The sequence below is a fragment of the Gopherus flavomarginatus genome, chromosome 16 (assembly GCF_025201925.1).
Source record: "Gopherus flavomarginatus isolate rGopFla2 chromosome 16, rGopFla2.mat.asm, whole genome shotgun sequence".
NCBI classification, from domain to species: domain Eukaryota; kingdom Metazoa; phylum Chordata; order Testudines; family Testudinidae; genus Gopherus; species Gopherus flavomarginatus.
The window spans coordinates 17981180-17998246 of record NC_066632.1 but is presented as its reverse complement, the minus strand read 5'-3'; the positions used below and the strand labels follow the sequence as shown (position 1 = coordinate 17998246).

Here is a 17067-nt window from a genome sequence, read left to right as displayed (position 1 = left end):
GTTTCAGGCATCTTCCAAAATGGCCAGGGTTAACTGACTCAAAAAACTTGTGCGGATTTCTAGTGACCAGGCACTGTTCATTTTACATTTACTCTTCATGATGCCTTCTGTTACTTGGAGCAAGCTGTGGGCGTGGGGCATTCGTTGCCTGTAACCAGCAAGATGCTTTTCGCAGATGTGTGCTATGAATGCCATGTAAAAACCAGACTCACTGAATGTGCATGTGCATGAAAATGCGCATGCAGATGCACACACATGTACCTATCCAGCCATCCATGAGAAAAAACTGTGTTAGTGGAACATCAAGCTGAGAAACCACCAGTCTTCATCTGTCACTTGTGGGTTTGCCTTAGCCTATATTTGTGTGCATGCCTCTCTTGACTTCATTTGATAGGTTGTAAAAAGATGCAGTGTATCTAAGTGAATACAGATTGGAAATTTACCTCCTGCATATCCAGTACAGTGTTGTGCTAACTGTGCAACAGCGGCTTTCCCTCAAACCTGATATCATTAGTGTAGAATACAAAAATGTAGTATATAGACTATAGAGAGAATTTGAATCCCAGATGGTTAGCTGGACATAAGACTAATTAACAATATGCTGATTCATAGATCTTTTTCCATGGAGATATTAGGCTTCCATTTGTAAAGTGCTTGAGCCAAACATCATAGCAGTCTCTCCTGCTTTTGCTTTGTTCCCAGGTTGTTAGTGAGTACTTCCCTTCCGAACAGGCTACAGACTTTATTGAGACCACAATGGATAGTATGCTGTCTGCTAACCCCACCTGTGCCACGGCAGCTGGGCTATGGATGAAGATCATCCTAAAGGAGTGTGGAGATGCCATGCTGGACCAGGTAAAATGGGAAACTGGAGAGGTTTTCTGCCTAAATTGTAGGCTTTTAGATCTTTGCCCTCATGTATAAGGAACAAAAATCTTGCTGTTTCTCCCCCTCGGACACAGAGTCGATTCCATCTCTGTTCCTACCCTAAGATAGGCAATGGCAGAATCAATAGCAGTAGACAGAGAATCCAAGGGAAAAGAAAGGTGGTTGGTTATTTATTTGTCTAGCTTGTTGCCACAGTATTCAGCCAAGAAAGGCTAGAAAAAACAGACTCTGGGGAAAAGACAAGACGAAAGAATGACTGGCACTTGGAGGCATTTAGTTCTTAGGTGGCCTATGGCTAAGGGCTACCTGGATAAAAATAGCCCTGTAGTCATTCCCAGTGAGTCTGGAGCCTGGGCTCTGAGACCCACCCTCTTGCCAGGTTTCAGAACCTGGGCTCCAGCCCAAGCACAAACAGCTACACTTTTACACTGCTGTGGGATGTTTGTTTTTTTTTCTGTGTAGACGTACCCTTTAAGAATAGAAGGAGGGAGAGGAAAAACTAGAGTGTCTTTGGGATCCACTATTTATAAGCTTTTTTCTGGAGCCCAGTGCTTTAGGGCTAGATGAAAGGAGCACTCCACAAATCTTCTAACAAGGCTGGTGAAAGGCCTCAGGACAGGGAACCCTCACAGCAGAACTACCACATTTGCACAGTATTTTGAAGATGTGAAGGGCTAGGAATGAATATGAGAGGTCATCACCTGTTCATAATCCCAGGCATTTGCACACTGTGTTTAAAGCACTTTCATATTTTGTGCTTGTGGTTGTTTATGAACTCTGCATCCTTCAAGGCAAATGGTCAGATTTGGCTGCTTAAATCACACCTGCAAAATCTGGGCAAGCAAAGCCTTCTCTTGTGCATGCAAACTGGTTTATTTAATGTGTAGCTGGGCACCACCCCATTAACTTCCCTGGTATGTATATGTGTGTGTCAGTGTTAATTTTTACAGCAAGTGTGGGCAATTGTTGTGGGTTAAAGTTACGCAGACATAGTTGAACGTTTGTTTCTTGAGGAATTTCAAAAAAAGCAGCAAATGGCTAAATAAAGTTTTTGATTCTGTAGACTGAATAGAGAGAAAGAATAAGGGACATTTCTTTCTGGTTTTGTTCCTTCCAGGTGCCAGCTATCCTGGCTATAATACATAGCCACATGTCTAATATCCAGGAGGGCAGCTTGAGGCAGTTCCTGCTGGAGGCAGTGCCCATTCTAGCTCACCAGCACCTAGAGGCAGTGATCTCCAGCCTCCTCAGCAAACGTCTGCCGATGGACAGGTATATACCGCTACCTATTGCATTCATCTTGGTAAAACATGGATCCCACAGCTTTACTGGGAGCTGCAGGGCTTCATTTAAGCCGCAGACAGTTTGGGATAATTCCTGACGGTTAATAGCCTGGGTCTTTCTGCGGGAAGGTCCAAGAGCATGTTAAGGTGGGGTGCGGAGAGAAATTAATTGTCATTCTGTTTCCATTAATTCCTAACTGCTTTGACATCCTAAAGACCTATCTTTACTGGTATAACTGGAGATAATTTGGTCTTTACTTAAAGATGACGCATTCAGTCTGAGCCACGAAAGTGTCCAGGGGTTACATGTAACTTCTATTAAATTGCAGTGACACCACTGAGCTGTGGAGATCTCTGGGGGGAGACCCCTTGCTTGCCACTCAAGTCCTACAGGTCCTAATAGAAAAAATAAAGACATCAACAAGCCAAGAAGGAAGCGTCACCTCAGAGACTGAAACTGACAGGCATTTGGCAGTTGCTGAACCTCTCTCAGTAAGTTAGATGACAGACACGTCTTTCAGGCTTTCCTCTGCCCTGTGACAATCCTGCTGGTAAAAAGCTAGAAGTGTGGTAGAATACTGCTGTGTGGGCAGTTCTCCTCTGACGTACTGTTTCCCTGAATCCAGCTCTGCTGTCTGTGGAACAAATACAGCAGTTTTAGAGTACGTGGCTGATTTACTTAATAACATCTGGCAATAAGAAAGTCTTTGAACCAGGTTTCTCACAGTGCTTTAGAAATATTCCTTAGGACTCACAACATGCCTTGGTAGGTCATACACATTTTTATAGATGTGGGAAACTGAGCCACGAGTTAAGGGAGTTGCTCGCAGTCATTCAAGTTACTGGCAGAAGTGAGAATTTAGTAGAGCAGATATCAGAAGGGGAGAGAGGGTGTGATGGTGTTGGGAGGAGATCTCATTCTTTACCATGCTCTCCTTTCAGGCAACATGTGCCATCTTTGAGGTGGTATCAGCACTGCAGTCGAGCAAAGCTGTGCAGGAGCTGCTCCCAGAGTTGTTTCCTGTTCTCCTGCAGCAGGTCAGCCGAACTTTAGGCCAAAAGATGCCTTTGCCAGTGATCAGCAGTCAGGAGTCATTCCAAAAAGACCGACAACATACTGAAGGCAACCCTTGCCGGTAATTAGAAGGAAGGGAGAGAAACAAAGAGAATTCCAATAGAGTTGTGTGACATTCCCCAGGAGTTCCCAAGGTTATGAGGCACTTTACCATCGCCTGCCCTTAGAGTGAGGAAGTCTTGTCTGTGTCTGCTGTGGGTCAGTTCCCTAAAATGACCAGGCTCTGGCAAAACAAGCACTGCCATCCAGGCCTCCTCAGACCCTAGTCTCTTTGTACAGGTTAGTGATAGGCACACGCCAACCCCCGAGTCTTCTGACCATTCCGTATAGTGTCCAGACCCTTTATTCACTGAACACCCACAGAATTACCAGGCCTGCTGTTCCCAATGGAACAATACGCACCAGTTTATTACTTAAAATTTAGACTCTCTACTTTATACTGTATTACTTATACTCTATAGTGCAAAACACACAGCACTTAGATATATTTATAGTGCAAACAAGAACAGAGATGATCAAAGAACAGAGGTTCCAGTGAGAGTGAGTAAGAATGCAAGCAAAAAATGGTTACATGTAAAATGAAATCATAACATGCTCCTAGAGACTAAACTTAACCAACTGGTTAACCTCCTGTCTAAAAATGTTTCTCAACCAATGTTCTCAACCAAGCCTGATAGCGACCCCGCTGTCCATCTACTTCCTATGTGAAAGATGCCAGGGTGTCGTCTTTGTCCCCCAAATATACTAGAGCAAACCTTTGATGTGTACCCCAAAATTGGGTCCTCATCCCCTGTCTACTTCCTGTTACTTTTCTTTCTTTGAAGTTCTCACAGTCCTTCTGAACTGATTGTGAATCTACATGCTTAATTTACATGTAAACAAACAGATAGGAGAAACATTTCTTGCCTGAAAGAAAACCGTATTTTCACCTTTCCTGGTGACTAGTCTCTAGACACAGATCATAAGAATGTAATTTTCAATGCATATACATGGATCTTTACACAGCATCTGTAGATACGTTTCACAATGCTATTGGTGACATGGGCTTTTCTTTGAGACTCGTATGGCAATCTTTTAGTTAACTAGAATGTACATACCAGACCCCTCAGCATCCACTCTGTGCCCCTCCCCAGTTAACACTAAGAGATTTCTGTGTCATCAGTTGACTTCAGCTCTGGTAGCCCATTAATGTACATTTCCCACCAACCTCACAACATTATTAATTTCTATTATTATTGTGTTTCTTTATTCCGAGCCAACAAGGTGCTCACATTACAGACTTCCTGGTTTTATAATGTCTCTGACTTTTCCTAGGAAACCGGGAACTAAACTCTGTTCACGGATGGGCAGCAGGTATAAAATAAACATAAGGAAGTACGACTTCACACAACACATGGTCAACCTGTAAATCTCATTGCCAAGGAATGTTGTGAAGGTCAAAAGTATAAGTGGGTTAAAAAAAGAATTAGATACATTCACGGAGGACTGGTCCATCAGTGGCTATTAGGCAAGATGATCAGGGATGCAACCCCAAGCTCTGGGTGTCCCTAGGCCTCTGACCACCAGAAGCTGAGACTGGACAACGGGGATTGGATCACTTCACGATTGCCCTGTTCTGTTCATTTCTTCTGAAGAAGCTGGCATTGACCACTGTTGGAAGACAGTGTACTGGACTAGATGGACCATTGGACTGACCCAGTAAGGCTGATCTTATGTAGTGGCCACAGTGAGTCAGGTTTTCAAGCATGAGTGCCTAAGTTTTGTCCACAAAACTTGAATTTGTTCCCATGGATGGCTACCTAGCTATGTGATCGCTGACGCTGCAGACACAAGTGTATATTCTGCTCATACTGTTGGCCCATGCGCAGGCCAGATTTAGGTATCTATATGTGACGGATGGTATGCTGTGCCCCAGCCTCTTCCACGAACACAGACTTCTCGGAGTCCCTCCAAAGTGTTCTCGGGATGCCGGCTCCTGAGATCTTGGTGGTCAGGGATCTGCTGACTGTTTGACCCCAATGGATGATCTTAAGTCACCTTTACTCTTGACTTTTGTTTTCTCTCTCCTCCCTCTTGTCTCTCGGGGGACTTCTCCATCCTCACCTTCTCTGTGGCTTGTACTTTCGTGTCTAGGTTCCTCCACCCCCTTTCGTACATTTCCTCTTTACCTGGCCCTGCAGGTTTTACTTCCACCCTTCTGGGCCTCCACACATGCCTTAGTGTCCCGGTTAGAAAGGGATCCCAGTCCATGCCCAGCAGAAGGCAGTGGGGCAATCCATCCACTGCCCCTACATGCTTCTGTCTAAACTTCCCCTTGATTTCCAGAGTCACCTCTGCCATTGGGCAGAACGTATTGTCCCCATGGACATATTCAGTTTTGGTCCTACCTCCAGGAAGTATCCAGTGGGGTTTCACTAACTCCTGCCTGATCAGCAAACAGGATGAAGCTGTGTCCATTATTCCCTTTGATGGCTCCTCCCTACCCATACCGGTATGGTAGCTACTTGCTTTTTTCTTCCCTGCCTGGGAGTCTTGTCCCAGCCACAAAGCTGTGCAAATTCACAGTCCATTTTAGGACAGTCTCTTTTTAGCTGTCCTTCACGTCCATGTCAGAAGCACACTGCAGGCCGAGCTCCTGCTACAGTTCCTTGAGGCTCCTCCCTCTTCTTCTTGCTGCCCTTCCCATCTGGAGGCACTCTGGTCCTTCTCAGATCTAATCCCTTAAACCACTGACTCACTCTGGGAATGTCCATCCCTGCAAATTCCTCTGTAACTTTAACTGTGAGGTGCAGATTAACTGGCTGGCGCCACGTAACCCATGCCCAGGTATGCTCAGGGAGACTCTGAAGAAACTTCCAGAATCTCCCCCCTCCCATTTTGGGTATCTGGCCTTACCAGTGAGTGGCCCAGTCTTTCAATTTCTATCCAAATGCACAGGGGGATAATCCCTCAATCCATCTTTCAACTCTCCATTTCTGGCAGTACTTTTCTACGGACAGGCCCCACCTAGTCCAGCATGGCTGCTTTAATCATGTCATAATCTCTTGCTCGCTAATCACTAAGAGCCATATATGTGCTTCCCCAGTTAAATAGGGTGTCAATCGAAGGGCCCACATTGTTCTGTCCCTATGAGTTCTCACTGCTGCTCCTTTAAGAGTATCCAAAACCACATCAGAGTTGTTTGCATGTCCCATTTTAGAGAGTCTGATCTCTTGTGCCTGGTTTCCATTTCCTGTCACAGGACTTGCCAGACTTTGGAGGAGTTGTTGCCAGATCTGGGCTTACTCCCATATCAATTCTTGAAGGCGCTTTTCCTGTTAAACCTACCAGGCAAGCAAAGGCTGTTCTTCTGCATGGTGGGATTGTTGGAAGGTCTGTAGGGTATTCTACACCAGCAGTTCTCAACCGGGTTGGTTTTAGGGGGTCCGCCAAGCAGGGCTGGCATTAGACTAGTTGGGGCTCAGGGCAGAAAGCTGAAGCTCTGAGCCCAGGCAGGCTGGAGCCCTGAGGCCCAGGACCTGCACTAAAGTCCCGAGCCCGTGCACCCTGTGCAGTTAAAATCCAGAGCCAGGAGCCCCAAGCTCTGATGCCTGGCAGGGCCGAGGCCTGGAACTGGGCCATGGAGTATTTATAGCATATTGGGGGTGGGAGGAGGCTCAGAAACAGAAAAGTTGAGAACCCCTGTTCTACACTTCTCTTTGCTGCTTCACCATACATTTCAGCGTTCCCTCCATCACCTGGCCTGTCAAACCTCTACCCCGGCTTCTCCAGCCGGCTCTCCATTTGCATAGATAACAGGGAAATCCCTGATGAGCCCCCTGCTGTGACAGAGAGGGGTGCTGCACCCCCGCATCTTCTACAAACCTTGAGACTTTCTTGTTTGTACACTTCAATGTATAGTCTATTTAATCCCCCTACCAATACATAGCACCTTTATCTCGTATCTCAACTCTCTAAACTCTTCTCCAAAATGGGGGGTAAGGTGTTTCCACTCAGAGACCTTACTTTGTCAGGCTCTCCCAGCTTTTTTCCTTCTCTTTCTCTTAGGGTGACCAGACAGCAAGTGTGAACAATCAGGACAGGGGATTGGGAGTAAGAGGCACCAGTATAAGATAAAGCCCCAAATATCGGAACATCTGGTCACCCAAGTTTCTTTCTCTGTCTGTTCCCCTCAAAGGGCTCCTGCCCATGTCCTTTTAGACAGAGTCCCTATTAATGGAATGATTGGTTCCTTGACTCACTAGCCCCAATCTGACCTCATAGTCAGGTACACCTCTGAGCAATTAGGCCTTCTGTGAGGAACTGAATTAGTACTAATGGTGACCAGAATGCTGACTCAAGTGCAAACCCTCAGCGCTCTGTCACATCATATCTGGAGATATGACCCCAAAATGTCCATTAGTGATCGCCACACTCTATACCCCCAGTTTTTGGATCCTGATCATGTATCTTTTCCATATCATTGTAGTCTTAGTGCCCATGCTCCATGCAGAAAGGGAAAAATGACTGCAAAATTTTGCCCCTAACAAAACTAGTTATATGAGATGTATGAGACTGAAACTTACCTCCCGGCATCAAGTCCTTCCAGGGACGCTGGTGTCCAGGATATTGCCAATGGATGAACTGTCGATGAACAGCAAACCTGACAAATAACCGGGGCTTCCTGACTCTGTTCAGGCTGCACCTTCCTACCGATTGCTGCAGTTCTGTGCCTCTCTTTCCCCAGGTTTTCTGTCCAAGCATTTGAATCCATGCTTTCCAAAGTTGGGAATGTGAGACTGATGAGAGAACTCAGGGAGCAGGGAACGTGGATTCTACTTGAAAACCCCCAGACTCACCATGAGGGAGTGTGTCTGCTGGTGAGGTAGGAGATCTAGGAGGCATCCTTTTATCCTTGGGAATCAGTAGCAAATAGAGTGGCTGAGAGGGAACCTCCAGTTTACAGCTTTGTGGGGGGGGTGCCCTGGGTGGAAACACACAGCTCCCACCCATAGAGATCAGAGCTGTCTGCTCAGAGCAGCTGAGTTTTTCAAGTGTGCAATCGACCCCATAAGCGGTTTCTTTTGCCTTCCAGAGTTCTGCTAAGATCTGAACTAGTAACACCTGAGATCATCCAGAGCCTCCTCGCCTGGGTGAATTCCCCGACAGAAAACTACCGAGTCACCAGCACAGCTTTCCTTGCCCAGGTAAGACACAGGGCTCTGAAGAGCAGTTTCACCTTTAGACCATTGTCTGTTTGCCTTTCTTTCTTTGGGAGTTGTACAGTTCAGTTCATAGGAGTAATTGTCATTTTTGATTGTAGAATGGATCCCCTTTTATATGGAAACCTGACAAGGAACTTCATTCTACCTTTTGGAGTCATTCTCTCTCTGATATTTGTATTGCTGTCATTGCCTATACTAGCTGCACAACCACAGGGGCTGGCTGAGAGAGATACAGACAGAGTTTGGATTCCTGGACCTCTTCTGCCAAGTCCTAGTGCTGATACTAACCAACAGCTCCTGATTTTGGTTTAGCTCAGCAGATCTTCTGAATGAACCTAGTGTCCTAATACTATAAAACAAGCCACATACAAATACATTCACATCTATCGTAGGTTCTCATTACTGTAGTATCTGAGTACCTCAAAACTCATTAATGTATATCTGTATCCCCACATCACTCCTGGGAGGTAGGGAAGCACTCTTATTCCTATTTTACAGGCAGGGAACTGATGCACAGAAGGGCTAAGTGACTTGCCCAAGGTCACCCAGGAAGTCTTTGAGGGAGCAGGAAATTGAAGCTGGGTCTCCTAAGTCCTAAGCTAGTGTGATAACTGCTGGGCCATCCTCCCTTTCCACAGCCTTCCTCTAACATGTGCATCAGACTTCCCACTTATGCTAAGCAACTATCTTAGGGGCTCATCTGGTTCTAAGAAAAATAATCGATCTGTGCCTGGGATGGGCTGTACCTGGGCTTTGAGGCTCCTTACAAGAGGCCCCGTGGTCCTACTACACCCTGCCCCAGGAAAAGAGCCACAAATCTGGGTCTGTCTAGAGAGGTCTCATGAAAGCAGCCAATCAGAGCCCATCAGGCTCAGCTGAAAGGAGCTGCAGGGCCTTAGCAGGTCAGTTCCTGGCAGGAACTGGAGGGGCAAGAAAGGATGCTGCTCTCTGGTCACAGAAATTCAGGGGATTGCCAGAGTTTGATTCTGGCAGCATTTGCTTAAGTTGGGTTTGCAGGAAGAGAGTCCTTAAGAATTTTAACCTTGAGGTGAGGGTGAAGCTAAAAGTGGCCGGTAGGAAGATTCAACAATGACCTGAAATCAAGCAGTGCCTAACTACTGTTTACAGGGTCCATGGTTTGTACCTCAGAGTTCTGGGCAGGCCCTGGTTCCCCTATCACTTACAGTGGCATAAGGCCCCGGAAGGGGACAATGCTTATGGAGAGCTTGAACAAAGGGCAGAATTTCAAGGACCCAGAGTTGGGGCTGGAGACCCTAGTGAGGGCAATGGGACTGTTCTTGACTACCCCAGAAGGGGTTCATTTGGCCTTTGGGACTTAGCCAGAGGCCTGAGCCACAGAAGACTCACTGAGGTCGGCTGGCAGGGTGCACCAGGGGTGAGAAAAGGACTGTGAGAGGATCCCTATTATAGTGCCCAAAAGGAAAGCTCCATGTTTTTAAGACATTTCTCATTTGCATGGAATGATAAAGTTACAGTGTGTTATGTGCCAAGTGTCAGAGGGGAAGCCATATTAGTCTGCATCTACAAGACTGTGGCTGTAGGAAGACTCCTTGTTGTTTTTAGTGTATTCCATGTCTGCTCAAATTCTATTCCCAATCTTTATGATCATACTGGGGCTAATGGACATGTTGATTTTATTTCAGCTAATGAGTGATCCCATGCTCAGGGAGAAGACGTTCCTTAAGAGTGTCTTACGCGTCTTGGAAGAAAGGTCACAGGATAGGAACAGCATTGTCCGTCAGATGGCTGTAAGAGGCCTGGGAAATATAGTCGATGGGGCGCCTCAGAAGGTATGAGAGATTACTGAATAGAATGCAACATAACTAGAGAAACCAAGGGAAATAATTGTTCAGAGTTTACAGAGACTGCACACAATGCGCTAGGCCAAATTCTGCTCTCTCCCATACCCTAGTAACCTTTTTGCAGTCAATACAGAGCAAGCTGGATCCTTTGGTAAGCTGGGCATAAGTAAACAATGTGCACTTTAATATGACCATATGTAAATGTATACATGTAGGAAGGAAAAATGCAGGCCATACTTACAGGGTGGGAGACTCTATCCCAGGAAGCAATGACGCTGAAAAAAAACTTGAGTCATGGCAGAGAATCAGTTGAACATAAGCTCCCAAAGCCAAGTTGTGGCCAAAAGGGCTGAAATGATCCTTGGAGGCATAAGCAGAGGAATCTTGAATTAGAGTAAAGAAGTTATTTTCCCTCTGAATATGGCACTCATGTGAGCACTGCTGGAATACTGTGTCCAGACCTGGTGTCCACAATTCAGGAAGGATGCTGATCAATTAGAGAGGATTCAGAGAAGAGTCACAAGAATTATCAAAGGATTGGAACATAGACTTTTAGTGACAGACTCAAGGAGCTCAATCTATTTAGCTTTACGAAGAGAAGGTTAAGAAGTGACTTGAGGACAGTCTATAACTACTCACATGGGGAACAAATTTTGGTAATGGGTTCTTCACATTAGCAAACAAAGGTATAATAAGATTCAATGGGGAAAAACAAAGCTAGACTCATTCAGAATGGGAAGAAGGCATCCATTTTTAATGGTAATTTTAATTAACCATTGGAACAATTTACCAAAGGTTATGGTGGATTCTCGGTCACTAGCCATTTTAAAATCAAGATTGGATATTTTTCTATAAGAGACACTCTAGTTCAAATCGAGACTATTTTGGGGAAGTTCTACGTTATGCAGGAGGTCAGACCGGATAATCACAATGGTCCCTTTTGGCCTTGGAATCTAAGTAACTAGAAATCTAATAATAGGATTACACAGGTGTATTATGGCAGCGAGTTTGGCTCATTGTAGCTAGCACCTGGTCTGAAATATAGCTATAGGTCTCTGCGGTGAGAGGGGGTTGATGAAATTCCCACTGCTTCATAACTGTTAAAGAAAACTTTTTAGAATTGTGATCAGTGATAATTGTTCTTTAATGTCATCTGTTTGTCCAGGTGAAAAAGCACAAGAAGTTTCTTCTGGACATACTGATCCGGGCCTTACATGACATTTTCAGTTCTGAAGTGATTGGCGAGAGCATGAATGCACTGGCCAAAGTCCTGAAGCAACTGAAAGAGAAGGACATCGGTTCTTCCTTCAGAGACCTCACCCAACAGATCCGGACCTACTTTGACGATGTATGTGAACAGAACTATCCAACCCCAGTTCAACCGATCTTGATTAGACTCCATTTACGATGTGTGATGGGAACTCCCTGGGCATTGCTCATGTCATAGTGCAGCGATTTTAGGCCCCAGGGAAGAGAGGTGTTTTGTGGAAGAGGAGAACATTAGGAGGATGGGGATGACATCCCTGCTCCCACAGTCTCACCCTTCTGTTCTTCTTTATTGCCACTGAGAACCTCAAAGAAAGTCTGAATACTAGATTAGGTAGCTAGATAACCATGAAAAGGGGCTTACAGAGTGCAATAGAGAGTTCTGGGCCTGGTCAATACTATTTTTATATGAGAGGGTTGGAACGATAATTCTGTTTAGCAGAGAATTTTGAGATTTCAAATTTTGGTTTTGTTCCTATTTGTGGGAACCCCTCTCCCCAAACTTCAAAACTCCTTGTGAAACAGAATTACTATACTCAGCCTAGCTCTATTGGAAGCCTTGGCCCAGGGCAGTCTGCTCTCAGACTATCCTGGTGCTGGGAACTAGAGGGGCCAGGGAGTTGCAAATTTGAGAGCCAGGACTCTGAGGGTCATAGAGTTGGAAGGAACTTTAGAAGGTCATCTAGTTCAACCCTCTGCTCAAAGCAGGACCAATTCCCAGCTTTTTACCACAGTTCTCCAATTGGCCCCCTCAGGGACTGAGCTCACAACCCTGGGTTTAGTAGGCCAATACTCAAACCACTGAGCTATCTCTCCCCCTGAAGAAGCCTACAATCCTAGTCAGCCTGCTAGATTGGCTGCCAAGGACCTGGATGGGTGCACTGGCAAGACACCAGGCAGGTTTCTAAGGACCCCTGCCTGGCTTCCGGAGGAATTTCCTCAAAATTGAACTGGCTCTAAAATATTTTCATGAATCAGCAAATGTGAACAAAAAATTGGTTAATTAAAGTTTTTCCAACTAGCTGTAGTTGGAATCACTCTACTTTAGCGTAGAAGAGATGGCTGTGTGAGGTGTGTGATGGGATTATCCCTTACTTACCAAGTTGTGGGGTTTTCTTGGCTGTAGGAGGATGATGCTCTTCGCTCAGTGGCCTTTGTCTTATTTGGCATCCTGGCTCAGTTGACAAAGAAAAAATGGAAGGCCTATTTCACCGAGCAGGTTCAAAAGAGCTGGGTCACGCTTCTGCTGCACCTGCAAGACCCAAACCCCCAGGTTTCAATGGTAAGCCTGACAATGACTTATTTCCTAAGCCAAAGGAATCTTCCTCCCAATGCCAGGGGAGCTCTGCTATTCCTGCCTGTTGTGGAGGCCCAAATTCTCCCCTTAGTTCATTGCCCTCTTGCTGAGTCAGTTCCAGCCAGCTTGGTCCATGGCTGCTTCACCAGAATTCAGGATAGGTCATGAGTCTGACTCCTACAGGTCTCTGTTCCTGTCTGTCTCTGCACCCCAGGCCCCTGCCTCCCCAGAACAGAGGAGAGACCACAGCTGTGGCTGGTGAAGCAGCTTTCATCAGTATAACTGTTCCCAAAAGACATGGATGCTACCTCCAGTTTTCAGTGAAAGCTCTCTCCTCTATTAGTCATTCTTGCATGTTTCGGCCAGTTACACCCAGATGAATCCCTTTTTATCCTGGAATAGATGCGCAGTCACGCAGGTGAGTTCCCTTTGATTGAACACAGCACTCGGTAGGGAGAAATTCAATGGTGTGACACTCTTTTTCAGAAATGCAGAGCTACATTTCACCTCTGTTTCCCGTTTTTGGGACTGAAGAGACTCCAACATGTGATTAATAAGCACCTTGATGACACAGCCAAGCTGAATGCTACAGAACTCCAGGAGGACATTTGCAGACACCTTGTGAGTGAGCTGTTGAACTGTATGAGATTATTGACTGGAGAGGCTTGTGGTGGTGTAGAGGAGTGTTTTGGGGGCGGATGTGTGATGGACAATGTAAATAACTATAAGGGTGGGATATATGAGGGAGGGTGATGGGAAATGTAAATCTGCCGCAGATTCCCATTTTCCCCACTTCTACCCAGCCACCTGTTCTTTCTCATATTTACCTGTGGTTCGTAAAAGCATGTGCTGTCAGTCAAAGGGCACTTCTAGCCAGAGAGAGCTCATGTGTCCCTGATTTCCTCTAGGCCAAAGAGAACTTAGAACTGCTGGAGAACTTATACAAAACCACTCTCACGTACTTCTACAGCAGCTTGGAAGGGATCCGGGCAGCTGCCGCCAAGTTAGCTGGTGAGAGATGATGCCCAGTGTCCTTTGTGATATTCCCATTGAGGGGGACAGAAAAAATCCCACTGTGCCATTAATGTCTCTGTGCCTCAGCTTCCCACCCATAGATGGAGATGTTAATGTCCCTGCCTCTCCAGGGTGGTGGGAGGAGGAATTCATTAGTTGCTATGAAGTGCTTCGGGATTGTTGCAGGGAAGGCACAGTGCAATCATTTTGCAGTAGTGGCTGGGACACCGTCACGTAGGGCATGGTTACACTTTGAGCTGGGGGTATAATTTCCAGCACCTTGTCAAGGAACCATTAGGTTCCTCCTCTTTGGCCCTCTGCCCTCTTCTCCCTAGCACACCCATGTGAGACAGGCAGGCATTGTAGCTCATCTGAGGCTTACCTGTCAGTCACCTTGTGAGATCCCTGCTTAGAACTCACTCATTCCTGGCCCCAGTCCTTTGCTCAGACCACTAGGCCAAGACACTCTCTTAGTATGTCTTCAATAACTGACTGCAGTGGCAAGAGGCGCACAGACTGTTTCAAGCAAATGGGGTTTCTGTAAACAGTCTTTTTTAAAAAATGTCTCTCTCATTCTCTTTAGTGTGGACTCTAACCTGCTCCAGAATCCTCTTGCCCACAGCTCACCCGTAGGCCCACAGTAAGAGACGCCAAAGACCTAGGGGCTACCAATATCACTTTGCACTCAGCAAGGGAAGGTTTTATTATTGTTGCTGTTATTTATTTTACATTTTGTATTTAGGCATCATCCTGGAACACATAGACATGCACCTTATGAAATGGCTGTACCGGGGATATCTGCTGATGTGTAAGTAATAAATGCAGCTGAAGTCCTGCTCATTAGTGAGTTGTTATAAAGTGTTATAAAGAAATTTAGCTGACAAGCAGCAGTAACTGATACCACTGGTGCAAAGTGCATCAGCCACACATCAAAGGACAAATTCACTCTTGCCCAGTAGAAAGTCAGCTTTAATTTCCCCTGAAGGAGGAAGCTGCAGAAGGTATGATATGAGTCAGTGCATCTCCTGGTTGTTCTGGCAATGCCCCCTCCCCAGCCAGTGCTATCCACACTTTGGGTTTTATTGGCGTTCTGTGGACTCCCCAAGTGAGAAGAAGTTGTAGCCACTTTCTGCTACCCCCAATTTCCCACCAGCAATTTTTCTTCCAGTAGGTGCCCTGTATCATGCACAAACCAACTTGGACCTGGCTTCTGTTAAATTCCAGGCTTAGTTGAGCTCAGGCAGTGGCTCCTGAATAGAGCTGGAAAATAACTTAAAAGTGGAAGCTGTTGAAAAATGGATCTTCTTCCATTTGCAGCAGAGTGGATGACTTTCTGGTAGAGTCAAGGTCTCCCCACAGCTGGGAGCATGGAAGGAACCAATGGGGGAACCTAAAGCTTTGTATTGGAGAGCTACTGTAGCATGGTAGTCAGAGGTAATAAGTCTCCAGCTATTTCAGGCACAGGGGCTATATGAAAAGTGAGGCCTATTCATCTCTCATGTATTTTCCACCCCAATAGAAGGACTGAGCCCAGTTTCACATTTTTCCATGTGATCATTTTGCTCACGTACTTCAAGGTTCTGTGATCACACTTAGCTGTGATTTGACAGTCTGTTCACTAATGTGTTGTCCTCTGTAATTTCAGATCTCCAGGTCCTAGAGAAAGATCCAAGTCCCACTGTCCAGCTGGTGGCAACTGAGATCATAAGTGACATCCGTTCTGGTGGAGTCCTTGAGAAATGAAGCGGAACGGAGACAAACAGAACAAGGCGCTCCAGTAGTATAAGGGCCCTACCATTAATCAAATGTTAATCCCACCCCTTGACCCAATAAGCCCTGCCCACTGGTCAGCAGAAGACCCACCCCATGGGGTATTACTTCTGGGGCCAAGGCGGACACATGACCAGAAGCAATATGTGTCATGTGACCCCTCTAAGAATTCCTCTCACTGTCCTCTACCAATCAGGATGGGTTTCGCCCCAATAGGAATGTCCCGAGAGAAGGTTTGACCAATCAGGGGGAGCTCCGGGGCGGGTGACCTGTCCGGAAGTGATTTGTGTGACCCCTCTAAGAACTCCTCCCACCACCGTCTACTGATCAGGAGGGGTTTCAGCCACTGGGGATCACCCCAAGAGGAGATTTGACCAACGGGGGGGAATTCTGGGGTGGGGTGACCCATCCGGAAGTGCTTCATGTGACCCCTCTAAGAACTCCTCCCACCACCCTTTACCAGTTGTGATGGGTTTCAGCTGCAGAGGTCTGCCCCAAGAGGAGAGTTGACCAAAATAGGGTAGGTTCTCGGAAGGAGTGAACCGCCCAGAAGAGGGTCATGTGACCCCTCTAAGAACTCTTTCCAATGTCCTCTGCCAGTCAGAGTGCAGCACAATCACCCCATAAATCCCAGCGCTGGGCAGAGGAGGCCATCTCTTACCAAGGAGACATGTTTTATGAATTATGGAAAGGCTGAGAGGAGACATGGACTCCTTTACCACCCCCCTGAGAACTTCTGACTTTGTTTAGCCCTGAGGACCTTTTGGGCTTGTATGGATAAAGCGCTATAGCAGTGACAGTTCTTCTTCGAGTGATTGCTCACATCCATTCCAGTTAGGTGTGCGCGCCGCGCGTGTACGCTCGTCGGAAACTTTTTACCCTAGCAACTCCAGTGGGCCGGCAGGTCGCCCCCTAGAGTGGCGCCGCCATGGCGCTCGATATATACCCCTGCCGGCCCACCCGCTCCTCAGTTCCTTCTTACCGCCGTGTCGGTCGTTGGAACTGTGGAGCACGGCATTGCTGTCCTCCACGTCCCTAGCTCTCCTTGTTACTACCGTTGTTACTACCGTTGTTAGTTAGTGGTTAAGTATAGTTAGTTAATTAGTTTGTAGTGTAAATAATTTTGTACATAGTTGTTAGCCGGTCTGGGCTGTAGCCCTTCCCGGCACCCGGCACCGGGCTCATGCCTGGTTCGCCGGGCTTTAAGCAATGTGCGGCCTGTAAAAAGCCTATGCCAACCAGCGACCCTCACGACGCGTGTCTAAAGTGCCTGGGGGAATCGCACAGGTCGGACAAGTGCCGCATTTGCAAGGCTTTTAAGCCCAGAACAAAGAAGGAGAGAGACCAGAGACTCAGGATTCTCCTAATGGAAGCGGCACTTGACCCAGCAGCTTCGCAGGCCGTGATCTCTACGCCGGCACCGGATCGCACCGGCACCGGAAAGACT

The 17067-nt window shown here is 46.5% G+C and overlaps 1 protein-coding gene and 1 long non-coding RNA gene across 2 annotated transcripts; both read left to right on the top strand.

The window, feature by feature from the left end:
- On the top strand, positions 1-2037 carry LOC127035759 (uncharacterized). Its single transcript, XR_007769926.1, has 3 exons — positions 1-28; positions 703-855; positions 2006-2037. It is a non-coding gene; the product is annotated as an uncharacterized LOC127035759 (long non-coding RNA).
- On the top strand, positions 2037-16351 carry LOC127035572 (maestro heat-like repeat-containing protein family member 2B). Its single transcript, XM_050925591.1, has 12 exons — positions 2037-2160; positions 2501-2663; positions 3114-3307; positions 7973-8110; positions 8321-8432; positions 10115-10261; positions 11439-11621; positions 12666-12821; positions 13323-13457; positions 13745-13847; positions 14593-14658; positions 15496-16351. The coding sequence occupies exons 1-12, from the start codon at positions 2039-2041 to the stop codon at positions 15591-15593; spliced, it is 1617 nt and encodes a 538-aa protein (XP_050781548.1). The 5' UTR covers positions 2037-2038; the 3' UTR covers positions 15594-16351.
- The last annotated feature ends 716 nt before the right edge of the window (positions 16352-17067 follow it).